The following is a 14,532-nucleotide window of genomic DNA, read 5'->3' on the forward strand; positions in this document are numbered from 1 at the left end:
CAAAAGTTGAAGAAGACTAAAACAGCTTTGACACAGTGAAGTAAGCAAACTTTTGGAAACATATTTCAAGAAATAGCTACTCTTGAAGAGGTAATTAGAGTGAGAAAAAAGCAATTTGAAGAAGATCCTATAGGGGTAAACAAATTTAATCTGTTTAAAGCACAAACTGAATTAGCTTTACAACTAAAAAGGAAAGAGAAATTTTAGAGGCAGAAGGCTAGCTTTAATGGTTTAAGGATGGTGAAAGAAACACAAAAAAATTTCATATTATGGTAAGAGGAAGAAGGTCAAGACTCAAGATCCATAGAATTCAGAATGATGAAGGAGACTGGTTGGAACATCAAGATGACATTGTTGAGGCTACAACCAACTTTTATCAAAGCTAATTTAAAAAGCAAGAAGATGCTGATAATTTTACTATGTTGGATGGGTTGCCAAAGGTAGTAACAGAAGATCACAATGTGAAACTGAAAAGCATACTAACTATTAAGGAAGTAAAATTGACAGTCACGGGTCTAAATAGAGACAGTGCAGATGGTATGATAGATACCTTCTTTCAGCATGCTTGGCATATACTATTAAATGATCTTTATCAGATGATAATTGCTTTTTTTATGTGGGTATGAACTTCTTAGATTTATCACTCATACTAATTTGGTGTTGTTACCAAAAAAATTCAGTGGTAAATACTTTCGCAGATTTAAGACCTATATCTCTTAGCAACTTTGTGAATAATATTTTTTCAAAAATCATACATGAGAGGTTAAAGAGTATATTACCAGATATTGTAACCGAGGAACAGGCAAGTTTTGTTCAAGGGAGAAGCATTGCTGAGAATATCTTAGTGGTTCAAGAGATAGTTTCTGAAATCAAAAAGAGAGGTAAAATCCCTAATATGGTAATAAAGTTGGATATGATGAAGGCTTATGATAGAGTTGAATGGCTATTTCTGACTAAGGTGCTAAGAAGAATAGGTTTTTTTTGAAGAAATCATTGATATGATCTTCAGGTTATTATCTAATAATTGGTATTCTATACTGATGAATGGACAACCTAAAGAATTTTTTAAGTCCCCAAGGGGTCTTAAACAAGGGGATCCTTTGTCACCTACTCTATTTATTATTGCAGCTGAAGTATTATCTGGAAGTTTAAACGAATTGATAGAGAAGAAAGAATTCAAACTGTTTGGTATGCCTAGAGGGAGTCCAGAAATTAATCATCTTACTTTTGCAGATGATATGATTATTATGTGTAAAGCTGACTTGCACACATTGCAGTTAGTGACATCAACATTGGACATATATGAGAGGGTCTCAGGTCAGAAGATCAATAAAGAAAAAAATATTTTGTATATGCATGGAAGGGTTTCTAATGGAGTAGTAGTTATGGATGAGGCTACTGCAGGAATATTGAGGCAAGAATTTCCATTCAATTACTTAGGTTGTCCTATTTTCTACATGAGGAAGAAGAAGGTTTATTATCAGCAGCTAATGAATAGAATATGCAACAAATTGTAGGCTTGGAAAGGTAAACTTTTATCTTTTAGGGGAAGAACTGTTTTAATCAATCATGTGTTGTAGAGTATATCCATACACTGTTTATTAGTGATGAATCCACCTAAGAATGTACTAGATGCAATTCAGAAAATGTTTACAAAGTTCTTTTGGAATAGTACAGTGGGAGGTAAAGGCAGGCATTGGGTATCTTGGCCCAAATTATGCTTGCCAGTAGAGGAAGGCGGTCTGGGTTTTAAACAATTGCAAAATGTGTCCACAATATTATTTTGTAAATTATGGTGGAATTTTAGAACCAAGAAAACTATTTTGAGTGATTATATGATAAACAAATATTGCAGGAAATACCATCCAAAGAAAATTGTTTAGAAAATAGGAGGAGGTTCCCAAGTATGGAAAAAGATACTGCAAGTGAGGGATCCTACAAATCACCTTATAAATTGGAGGCTCAGGGGTAGGGATGTTCATATATGGTATGATAATTGGAGTGGCATAGGGGATTTGTACTCAGTATTGCAAGATAGTAAAGAATGGGATGATAGGTACAAGCAAGTCAAAGATTTGGTAGTGAATGGCCAGTGGAATGGGGATGTGTTGGCAGATTTGTTCATAGAGGATATTGTGGATCATATAAAGCAAAAGGTGAAACTAGATCAGCAACCAGGACAAGATGATACAACAATATGGAGCATAGAGACAAGAGGAAAGTTTACTATGAAATTAGCCTGGTAGTATGTGAGGCATAAGAAAAACACCACTGAATTTTATAAGCAGCTGTGGATAAAGGGATTGCCTTTCAAAATATGTTTTTTCATGTGGAGGATGTGGAGAGGTAAAATTGCAGTAGATGATACTATCAAAAGATGGAGAGTAGAGGGACCATCAAGATGTTGGTGCGGTCAAACCCAACACAAGAGACTATGTCTCATATGTTGTTGAGATCCCAAATAGCTAACAGGACTTGGTCCTATTTCTCTTCTTTTACATGTATACGCATACAAGGGATGAGCCTAAGAAATACCATTTTAGCTTAGTGGGAAGCTACAGTCAAGAAAAGGGAAAAAGCATACTATAGAACAATTCCAGGAATCATAATGTGAGAATTGTGGAGGAGAAGAAATTCTCTGAAATATAATGGCAAAGGAATTGCAGTGCAGAGGTTGATTTTTAATGTGACTAGGCATCTAAGAATGTTGCTTAAAGTTAGAAAGTCAGCATTGGAGTTTCTGTATGAATGGCCTGCCATCTTAAAGCAATTCAATCAATTGAAGCCTAAAATTTCAGCTATACCAGTTCTATGGGAGGTACCAGCACAGGATTGGGTAAAATATAATACTGATGGAGTATCAAAAGAAAATCCAGGAAGAAGTTCATGAGCATTCTATTTAAGAGACACAAATGGAAATTTGTTATATGCAGAAGGAGCAGCTATAGAGGACACTAATTCTATGGAGGCAGAAGCAGAAACCATTCTACAAGCAGCTAGACATAGCAATAGCACACAGCAGAATAAGGTAATCATTCAAACTGACTCATTACTCATGCAAAAATTATTAACAAAGAAATGCGAAATGCCATGGAAAATTGCAGACAAGATCATAATATATGGCAGTTACTAGCAACAAAACAGGTGCAGATACTACACATTTACAGAAAGGGAAATCAATTAGCAAATCGTCTGGATAATATTGCTTTAGAGCACCAGTTCACATTTATAGGTTTTAGTTAACTACTAATTGCAGCTAAAAGGATCCTAAACAGTGATAAATAGCAATATCCATACATAAGGATTACAGTAATCAAGAAAACTGCTAAGGCTAATGAAAAGGGGTGTTCATTCTACTAATTTACAAGCAGAGCACCTACACAAAAAGAAGAAGAGCATATACAGCCTAGTTACACCGGCCAACAAAAAAGCTTTCTCAGTAGATTTGGGGGTCACTTCGTCAGATCTTCAATGCATGCGGAAGCAGAGCACCTACACAAAAAGAAGAAGAGCATATACAGCCTAGTTACACCGGCCAACAAAAAAGCTTTCTCAGTAGATTTGGGGGTCACTTCGTCAGATCTTCAATGCATGCGGCTGAAGAAATTAGTCACATCCAATTACCCGTGGGTTCGAGCATCTCTCAATCTCCATCCCTTCCATAACTACAGATCCAAATGGATACAGTTAGTGGTAAGGTCAGGTCAAAAATTTGAACTCATTAGCAGAAAAAGGATACCTGGATGCAAAATCAACTCTCAGTGGACAAGACCTAAATGTGTAGCACCAAAATCATTGAGTACTCCCTTACTCCGAGGAACACAACTAAAATGGTTGAAAGAGCATCATTTGTAAGTACTGAAGCAGGATTTAAGATTAAGTCAGACAAGAAAGAGGACTTACTCTTGTAAGATGGACAAGAAGCTGAGCTCATCCATCCAAGGTTTAGTGTTTATCACCTACAAAAAAAGCAGTTCGAAGGTTTGATTCACAAAAGCAAACATGGTGAGAGTGGTGGGGGCGGTGGAAGATTGCTTTGAGTGGAGCTGCACTTAGCTCATTTTAGAAACCCTACTCCCCTTTTTATTACTTTCTTGGATAGACCGGATCGAAATAGTTGGATCGGTCCTTTTATATGTGTACTACTAATGTTGTATTTTATTGGATGGGTTGGTCTATTCATTGTGGACTGAGTTAAATTATTTACAAAATTACAAATTAAACAAAAAAAAAAAGATAAAAATTATCTTTTCTTGTCCTGACCTGAATATGAATATTTCATACCACTACATTAAAATAAGAAATTATCAATCTATTAATTTATTTTTTTGCTAAATGAAAAGTTGATATAAAAAATGAGAAAATATCCTATTTCACCCTTGAACTATATCCAAAATGGCTGAGACACACCTCAACTTAACGGGGTCCTATTACCCCCTCTCCCAACTAATTAAAAGTGTAATTTTGACACCCTTAGTGTTTACGTGGCACATACGTGGCACACACGTGTACTTACGTGGACCCTTCAGTGTGTTGTGCCACGTATGTGCCACGTAGGCACTAAAGTTTTCAAAATTACACTTTTAATTAATTGGGAGAGGGGGTAATAGGACCTCCTTTAAGTTGAGGTGTGTCTCAGCCGTTTTGGATATAGTTCAAGGGTGAAATAGAGTATTTTCTCTATAAAAATTTATTAACTTTTCTTATAATCGCGCATTCCGCTGACAATTTTACTTATGGATAAATAAGTGAATTAAAGTCTAAAAGCAGGTTATGGTCCTATGGGGACGTAACGGAAAGCACTAAGGAAGAATTAAGGGTTTAACTTTGGCATCTTTCTTTTTGTTTATTGCTCAACTTTAAATCTTTTTCCCCTTTTTCTTTTGGATAAAACTTGAAAATCATTTATTTAATATGCAAAAAGTATAGTTATGGAAATAACCACATGCCTTAAAGAAAAGAAGATACTACGTTTTTAGGGCCCATTTTATTGAGACGTGATTTATTTTCTAATATTATATGTATCTTTAATGCTTTTGATAGTGAAATATGAGGCTACTCCTTCCTTAGTCAGAGGTCTCGAGTCCTGAATATCGAAATTCTTTTGGTAGTGATTGTTTTCCTCGAGGTCAGACATGATGTGAATTCAGATTAATCAAACTTCAATGTAAGTATCTTATAGAATAGGCCATGTGCAATGTGAATTCAAATTAATCAAGTTTCAATATTGAATACCAAACGTCTAAAGTGAAACAAACACACACATTAGATATGTATAAAATCATTAGAGAAAAACACTATGGTAAAGTGTTGAACATCAGTTGATTTGTTTTAATTATACATTTTACTTGGTAAACGAAATTAGTTTCCATGTTTGGAATTTCCGTTAGTAAAGAAAAAAGAGTTAAAATCTACTCCTGCATTTTGTCCCGATACGTATTTAAAAAAAGTTACATTAAAGTGTCCAAAGAGATGGATTCTAACCAACTTTGTCTGAATTATATAACTGACAATTGTTTGCTACTTTCATATCTTTAGTCAAGATTCAGGATGTTTCCCCTCCTCAAAGCTATCAATACATTATTCCTCAGAAAAATAAAACTAATTACATATTAATTTCATTATTCATTACTTTATTCTCAACATTCCACTTGTGTGATTATGTTGAATCAACTAACTACATAAATTTAAGTTAATTGTTCGTTACTTTATTCTCTCGATTTAACTTGTGGGATTACACTGTATATGTTGTTACTTTATTCCTGAGAAAAGTAAAATTAACGTACATAAATTTAAGGAGTTCATTGTTCATTATTTGAAAAAGATTAACTGGTGTAAGTTTTTTTGTGAAGAAAATTAGATGTTTCCTTGAATTAACTTCCTCAAAGTTCTTCTATGAACCAGGTAAAGCCTCCATTTCTATTATGAGCTTTCAAGAATCTCTTCTCTGCCAGTGGATATTATTTTTACTCCAATTTCTGAAGTGAATTTGTTTTTATTTTTAAGTTGCTTAAACTCAGTATCTTTGCTTGTTCTTTTCATATTCTGTGGATTTAGAGTGTTTAGATGATCGCATTATGTTGCTAGTGTTACTGTTCCTTGCATTACTACTTTGATTTACTTCACTTGAGCTAAGGGTCTTTCACAAAATTTCTATCTCCACAAGGTAGGGATAAGGTATGCATACACTCTACCCTCTCAGACCCCACTTTGTGGAATTTCACTTGATATGTTGTTGTTGTTGTTGTTGTGTATGCAGACTGTGATTTGTTGAATAACTGTGTTTGAACTAGAGTGAGTATTTTACATGTTTCTGATGCAATTGTATTGCAGGTGTTTCCCAGACAGTCTTGTAATGATGGGAAAAGAATTGGGACTTGAAAAACTTCTGGTTTTGTTTTTGGTATTAATATCAGTGAGATATTCAGAGGAATTACAATCTTCTCAAGTGAAAACCCTTAAGAGAATTCAACATCTTTTGAATTATCCAACAGCTTTGAATAGTTGGAGTAATGAGACAGATTTCTGTAAGATGGAGCCAAGTTTATCTGTTACTGTTGTGTGCTACGATGAAAACATAACTCAGTTGCATATAATAGGGAGAAAGGGGACTTCCCCATTACCTAGAAAATTCTCCATTCGTTCATTTCTCAATGCCCTTGCCAAGCTTCCTAGCTTGAAAGTCCTTAGATTAGTTTCTCTTGGTTTATGGGGACCGTTGCCAGGCAATGTTTCAAGACTCGCAGCTCTCGAGATACTTGACTTGAGTTCAAATTACTTTCACAGTAGCATACCCCAAACAGTTTCTTCTTTAACACACCTCCAAACTTTAGTGTTAGATGGAAATAGGTTGGCTGGCAGAATTCCAGATGGCGTTGGTTCACTTTCAGCTTTGGCAGTTTTGAGTGTGAAGAGCAATATGTTAAATGGATCTTTGCCAGATACACTACGGGATTTGAAGAATCTTCGTGTACTTTCACTTTCGAGGAATAATTTTAGTGGTGATGTGCCTGATCTTAGCAGTTTACAAAACCTTCAAGTATTAGAATTAGAGGACAACTCTTTTGGACCAAAGTTTCCTCAAATTGGAAGCAAAATTGAAAGCATTGCGCTGAGTAATAACAAATTCAGTGCAAGCATTCCAGAGAAAGTTCAGTCCTATTATCAGCTTGAACATTTTGATATTTCTTCGAACAACTTTGTAGGGCCGTTTCCTCCGTCGTTGCTATCTTTGTCATCCATCACTTATCTGAATGTTGCAGGAAACAAGTTAACGGGAATGCTTTTCGAAGATAATCCATGCAACACTGCATTAGATTTTGTTGATCTGTCTACTAATCTGTTGACAGGAACATTACCTAGTTGCCTTCTGTCTAGTTCTAGGAACAGGATTGTGCATTTTTCTAATAACTGCTTAGCAACCGAAGACGGTTCTCAACATCCACTTTCATTTTGCCGGAATGAGGCTTTGGCTGTTGGTGTCTTACCTCATCATCAAAGACACAAACCTGCTTCTAAAGTGGTTCTTGCCTTGATCATATGCGGTAGCATCACCGGTGGAGTTATACTCGTATGCCTGACCATCTTGATTGTCAAATCCTTTCTTGCAAAGAAGGCTGCCAAAAACACCACAACCAGATCTATTTCAGACGATGCATCATCTTTATATACCAACAAGTTATTCACAGATGCAAGTAAGGTTCCTCTCTTCTTTCGCTATGTCGGCTTTCCTTTAATTCCCAAGTATAATTAACTTGATAGTTGATATCCTTGTCTTTCTTGTATAAGGATATATTGCTCAAGCAATGAAGCTAGGAGCACTTAATCTTCCATCTTATAGAACCTTCTCTCTAGATGAACTTGAGGAGGCTACGAACAACTTTGATACAACAAATTTTATGGGCGAGATTCCTAATGGCCAGGTATGGTATATGAACTCCATTATTCTTTCCTGCTATAGCATCGAGTTCTTTGGGTGTAATACTAATGACCAGTTTAGTGGCATAACTTACGTGGCAAATGCGAAAGTAAGGACTGAGAGAAGAACGGGTTTCAAGTATTTGGGGTCAATAATTCAAGGAAATAGAGAGATTGATGAATATGTTATGCATCTTATTGGAGTGGGTGGCTGAAATAGAAGCCTGCATCTGATGTCTTGTATGATAAGAGTGTGCCATCAATCCTTAAATGTAAGTTTTATAAAATGGTGGTCAAACCAACTGTAATGTCGGGGAGAAGTGTTGGCTAGTCAAGAAGTCGCATGCCCAGAAGATGGGAGTAGCAAGAATGAGGATGTTGAGATGGATATGTGGTCATACGAGGAGACATATGAACAGAAATAAAGCTATTCTGGACAAGGAGGGCATGGCCTCCGTGGTGGACAAAAAGAGGGAGGCAAGGCGAGGCGGAGATGATGTGGGCATGTAAAGAAATGCTGTACAGATGGCCCAGTGAGGAGGTGTGAGAGATCGACTATAGTGAGTGTTAAGAAAGGTAGAGGTAGGCCGAAAAAATCTTGGAGAGAGGTGATTAGATAGGACATGACTCACCTGCAACTCACCGAGGACATGACCCTAAATAGAAAGATATAGAGGTCGAGGATTAGGGTAGAAGGTTAGTAGGTTGGGTCGAGTGTTGTCTAGTTTTACTTTTCAGCATTGTTATTATTACACTCCTACTACCTTATTCTTATATATTAGGTTTACTGGTTGTTTCCTTTATTTCAGTTATGGTATTTATTTTGTTGCTGCTACTATTCTTTTTTCATTGTTTTCAGCATGATTTCTTCGACTATTATTAATTTACGCATTATTTATATACTTTACTTAAGCTGAGAATCTATTCGAAACATCCTCCCACTTCGAGTATGTTGTTTGGGTGTTATACTAGAGAGGTGGTGTGGACTTGTAGTAGTACGGTCACCCGTTTGTTCTTTGTCATTTTCGCACAAAAGGATGAGTTTGACTCTTGAAGTCGTGCTCCAGAATTTTCAATAGGTTCTGCCAATGCTTTATCCTATTCTAAAACACTTTCTCTGTTTTGGATTCAGATGTACAGAGGCCAGCTGAGAGATGGTTCATATGTTACCATTAGATGCCTGATAATGAAAAGAAGCAACAGTCATCAAAATTTTATGCATCACATAGAGTTGATATCCAAGCTCAGGCATCAGCATTTGGTCAGTGCTCTTGGACACTGCTTTCAGTTTTACTTGGATGATTCAAGTGTCAGCAGAATTTTTCTCGTCTTTGAGTACGTACCTAATGGGACCCTAAGGAGATGGATTTCTGGTAATTACTTGACAAACATCTATCCCTTTCCTATTGTTGGATTATTTAAGTGCTTCAGTAATTTGATGTTCTCTGTTGCTTATTTGCAGATAAACATGCTAGACGGAAACTAACTTGGATCCAACGTATAGAATCTGCTACAGGGGTAGCAAAGGGCTTACACTTCTTGCATAATGGAATTGTCCCTGGAATCTTTTCAAATAATTTGAAGATAACAAATATTTTGTTGGATCAGAACCTTGTTGCCAAAATTAACAGCTATAATTCTCCTATTCTGTCAGAGAATTTCGGAAAGGTGTGTGTGTGACTACCAACTTTCCAAAGTTCATTTCATTCTTCTACTCACACTAATAAAAGAAGTTCATATATTCCCCCATACTAATTTATGCCACTACATTGCATATTTGCAGGAATATCGCCAAACTTTTCCAGTTGGTTATAACCAGAGGTGTGTACAAATAGCTGTCCAATTGGAGCAACATTGTATAAACAACATCCACCTCAGCTTTGTGGCATTTTGAAATGAATCTTTGACATCTTATAACTAGTATTACCTAGTGACTTAACTAGTAGTATAAATATTTACGTGCATTTTCACTAAAATTAAGAAATTAGTGTGCTATTGATTCTGAAGCATGGACATACTTTAATTCTTAGCTGCACTGACTTATAGGGAAAAATATGAAGAGAAGTTGGATGTGTATGACTTTGGAGTTATACTGTTGGAAATCATTACGGGGAGGCAGATAAATACAAGAAATGACATCCTAATTCTACAAAATCAGGTGCCGTATAAATTTATCATCTTGCTCTTTTTAAGATAATATAGTTTGCTAAACTTTTTTGAGATTTGTTAATTAATTTCCTCTTGTTATTTGATGTACTAGTTGCAAGCAAGCATAACGGGCAAAGGAGCAAATGTGGTTGATGTAGCAATAAGAAGTTCATGTTCGGGTGAATCATTGAGGACGATGGTAGAGATGTGCTGCAGGTGTTTGCACGAAGATCTGGTGAACAGGCCTTCGATGGAGGATGTGCTATGGAATTTACAGTTTGCAGCTCAAGTTCAGGATGATTATCACAGCACTGATGGCTCTCCAATTTCACCTCTACAACCTTCAAGCCAACTCATCATTCGATAGTGAACATGTCAAGTACTAGTAACTAAACATCTTTAACTATATTTGGACTCGAGTAGCCCATTTTCCAATTACAAAGTATAATAGCTTGGCTTTTGGACAATATATATTTAGTTGAAATTTGAAAAAGGAATATTTTGGGTGATTCTAATTCCAAAGCTAGCCGCTTTAAGTTTGGAGTTCATTAAATTTCTGTCAATTTACTAAATTTATGTTCTCTTGAATCACACTATCATCTTTGTAGTGCTTGAACATTAAATTAGTAATTTTTTTAAAAATATCCCCCTAAGGACCCCCGACCCATCCCATCCCCTTACTGGCATGGGACAAGGGGTTCGTCCTGCCATCCCAGTCCGCCAAGGTCTTGGTTTCCCCCGATCCCGTTAAGGAATCATCCCGTCCCATTAGACAGCAGTAAATGGACCAAGTATGATTCAAACTGCATCTTTGGTCAGTTTACTCTCTAAACTATTTTACCCTCGTAATACTCCTTGATCTGAGCCGCACAAGTCTTTATCCTCAAGCAATTTATGCAATATCTCTTGTCAGATCACATCAGAACATTTGATCTCTTCTTTATTTTTATTTTTTTGCTTCAAGCATTTGATTTTCGATAGCCATTAATACGGATTAGCGCTGTAGAAAGCCTACTATATTTAGTGTTTCATACCGTAGAGAACACTCCATTAGGAGTTACACCCGAGACTTATGTTAAAGAGCAAAGGAATGTCTCCTAAATCTTTTCTAGATTACAACATTTTACGCTCAAAGCCAAATTATTTTATAGCTGAACTAGACAGTGACATGCATTGACCTTTTTTCAAAAATTCAGAAACCCAGATTAAAGTCTGGCTGGTAGTATATTCACCAAAAAGGAGCAGAGGGAGAGGGAGACTAAGCCTAAGGTTAATAAAACATCGTCAATCCCAAAAAAGGTGGTGTGACATAATATCAGTGAAAACACCAGAAAGCACAAAAATTACAACTTTCTGGCTCAGCAACTATGTAATACTCACTAACTAATGTAAGAAGTTTGCCTAATCAGCTTTTGTTCTAATGCTAAGCATTTGCCTCTCATCGTGTTGAATCAATCCCTTAGCTTGTCTTGGTAGCTGGCTGAAGGAGTGGAACATACTATTCTGTGAAGATGTGGAAGCCAGTTTGGCAAGAAAGTCAACAACTTGGCTTCCCTCTCTGTAGTAGAGGCTCACTTCACACCATGGAGATATTTAAAGTTGACAATTCCGTCTATAATCTGTTTCAATTTCCAGTTAGTGAAGCCCCCATTGTTCACCATGTTGGCAATAACTAGTGAATCAAGTTCCAAAATAATATTAGTGCATCTTTTGAAGACAAGACCATTTCATTCCAAACTTTACAGCCAAAGCTTCTGCCATAAAAAGGGCAACCCGGTGCACTAAAGCTACCGCTGCGCAGTGCCAAAGCTTCTGCCATATAACTGCAAATACAAAGTGCAGAGAGGGAGACCGCCATGATCAAATCACCACTGCCATCCCTGACTATACCACCAATACCAGCTTAAACACTATCATGAAGATAGCTCCCATCAGTGTTGACCTTAACCGTGCCTTCTTGACATTGACCTCATAATCATCTTCTAAATATAAGTCGCAGAACAAAGGTATCACAATGTTTATTACAATAAAAAGCTACCTTACTACATCATGTGTGCTCTGCTGGAAGGATCCCACGACAACAAGCACTATTGCAAAAGCACTGAGCGCCTGTAGAGTTAACTATACTCTCACCATAACTGAAAGTGAGCTCTTCATTTTCCAAAATGACCCTGGAAGAGAAAAAGCAAACTCTGGGCAGCAGAGCTCCAGAACTTCGCACTATCAATGTGCAAAGATTACCACCATCACATGAATGGTTAATGAAGCGGGCAATGTTGCCAATTCTGGTAGCATCAATGTTGATTCTCATACACACATTTCCAGATGGAAGGTGTTCCTTCACAACCAGCAGTGCAGGCGAAAAGTGGCTACTCCTTGAAATTTTGTCATATAGCTTCTGACGGTTTCTTGCTTCCTCAGTTGTCAAAAGTTCTCCTTCGAAAAGAAAAAGAAAATCACACCCAAAAAGGACCCGTTTGTCAAAAAGAAGCATTATAGAACACATCAGCATAAAAAGAACAAGTAGATAACTTCATTCACAGACAATTTTCAAGTCTTGACAAGTCTGAGAAAATTCACATATACACTGGTTTGTGAAACGCCAAGAGAACTTCTTGAAGTTCAACAATTATTGTGGACAACCCTATCAAGAGAACAACCAATTCAACTTATTAAATGATTAAATAAAATTAACAAAAATAGAGGAAATGGCCTCCTATGACCATTTACAAGTTTGAATACAAGAAAATTACCCTTCAAATCTTCCCAGATCTCTTACGTGGTTTTTAGATATCTTAGGTGTAAAAATGAAAATCTCTTGTAAAAGATGATAAAAACTGAAAACAAATTTGTAAAGGATCACAAAACCATTAACCCAATACCCTAAGATAACCGAGATATGTACCCCGGAAGCATAAGGAGTTCAAAATAAACTTTGTTGTCACAGGTTCTATTATAGCTTAAACATTCACCTCATAACGTTCTCTTATCAAGAAAATGTATCCCCCCTTAGATATCCACATAATAGAAGAAGCAAAGACTCAGATTGTCCCCCAATATCCTAGATAGCATTCATTTGTTAAGAACTATGATGTTGGTAACTACATAACTGTAACAACCTTATCGAGTTGTCAATGTTCCTCATATCAGATGCAGTATCTACAACCTAAAACGTTGTAATTGATATAACTGGGAGTTCATCTCATTACTGTGAACTATATTCACATACTGCAATTGTTACAAAAAGAAAAAAGAAAGAAAACTTACACATTGTTCCTATTGAACAACATTGCTCCAATAACAACAATAATAATAATTACCTGTATACTCGCATATGAATTTCCCTTTTGGAATCAATTCATCAGCACACAAGCTCCATCCTTTTCTCCTATCCATCACAACTTTCAGCTTCACTGAAATTCCTTTCTGCGTTAACCTATTACCGCACTCCAACCCGCAGCTACAACTTGGCCCGCATTCTCGGGTCGGCAACCCAGAATCAAAATCCACACATGGGCAATTATCAGAATCCAAGTCACAACTCTCACAAGTGCACCCCTGAGCACCCTCAATCCGGAACAAAAACGGGTCGGACCTAACCCGACCCGATTCACTAGGTAGAGTCTGAACAGGGGAGTACATGAAATTGTCGTAAAGTTGGGAGTCGACGGAGTTGAAGAAAGGAATAGGGTGATTCTCGGAGCTTCTAGAAGCATCGGAGATTCTTCTAGAAGTAATAGAGTTGGAAATTACATGTAATGCCTTGCAGGTTGCTGAGACGGAGACTAGACCGGCAGCGTCTAAGTATGGCAAGACGAGATGGGCTAACCGGCAGAGTAATTCACTGGAGCCGGCGTGTTTTTCCGATTCGCGTGTTCTGTGTTGTTTGTCCATTGTTGCACTTTCCATGATCGGAGAGTTTCAAAGGAAGCTGGCAGGCACCAAATGTGTGATTTGGAGTTTTTTCGAGAAAATGATAAAAATGATCTCTCAAACACTCAATAATAGTCCCATGTTGTAATTTGTTGTGATACACTGATTAATTTGTATTGAGTCAAGGTGAACTTGAGTGCTCAACTTATTTTAGCATTTTAAGTTTAATTTTTATTTATTTATTTATTTTTAAACTGTATTAATTTCATCTCTTAAAATTAAATATCACTTTATATATCTATTAAAAAGTGTTTTCTTCGCACACATCCCCGGTGAATGCCTTTCCCTCATCTGTCATCTTCAACATTGCTTATATATGGTTTCTTTATTTTTAGGTCTCAAATTTCAATATAAACTAGCTAAACTCGTACCAATCAAACTCAAATTTCAACTATAATTTCACAATATCATCGAAAAATCCCAATAATCAATTTGGATATCAACCATGAATTCAACAAACTCATTTTTTTTATCTTCAAACTTTTTCAAGGTTCAATAATGATGGATACAAAATTAAGCTAACAAAATTCATAC

The 14,532-nt window shown here is 36.5% G+C and overlaps 2 protein-coding genes across 2 annotated transcripts; one reads left to right on the forward strand and one right to left on the reverse strand.

Annotated features, from left to right (window-relative positions):
- Positions 1-5,549: 5,549 nt before the first annotated feature.
- On the forward strand, positions 5,550-10,618 carry LOC107839908 (probable inactive leucine-rich repeat receptor-like protein kinase At3g03770). The gene is given in 9 exon segments (XM_047398039.1): positions 5,550-6,177; positions 6,334-7,694; positions 7,789-7,922; positions 9,050-9,290; positions 9,380-9,585; positions 9,701-9,738; positions 9,964-10,075; positions 10,178-10,392; positions 10,394-10,618. Coding segments are annotated over 8 exon segments (2,343 nt in total). The 5' UTR covers positions 5,550-6,177; positions 6,334-6,355; the 3' UTR covers positions 10,452-10,618.
- Positions 10,619-11,238: 620 nt separating this feature from the next.
- LOC107839916 (histone-lysine N-methyltransferase SUVR3) lies at positions 11,239-14,126 on the reverse strand. Its single transcript, XM_016683583.2, has 2 exons — positions 13,386-14,126; positions 11,239-12,501 (listed from the first exon to the last, which is right to left on the reverse strand). Exons 1-2 carry the CDS (start codon positions 13,972-13,974, stop codon positions 12,113-12,115), a joined length of 978 nt encoding a protein of 325 aa, XP_016539069.1. The 5' UTR covers positions 13,975-14,126; the 3' UTR covers positions 11,239-12,112.
- Between the last annotated feature and the right edge of the window lie 406 nt (positions 14,127-14,532).

Source organism: Capsicum annuum, chromosome 1 (assembly GCF_002878395.1).
Source record: "Capsicum annuum cultivar UCD-10X-F1 chromosome 1, UCD10Xv1.1, whole genome shotgun sequence".
In the NCBI taxonomy this organism is placed as follows: domain Eukaryota; kingdom Viridiplantae; phylum Streptophyta; class Magnoliopsida; order Solanales; family Solanaceae; genus Capsicum; species Capsicum annuum.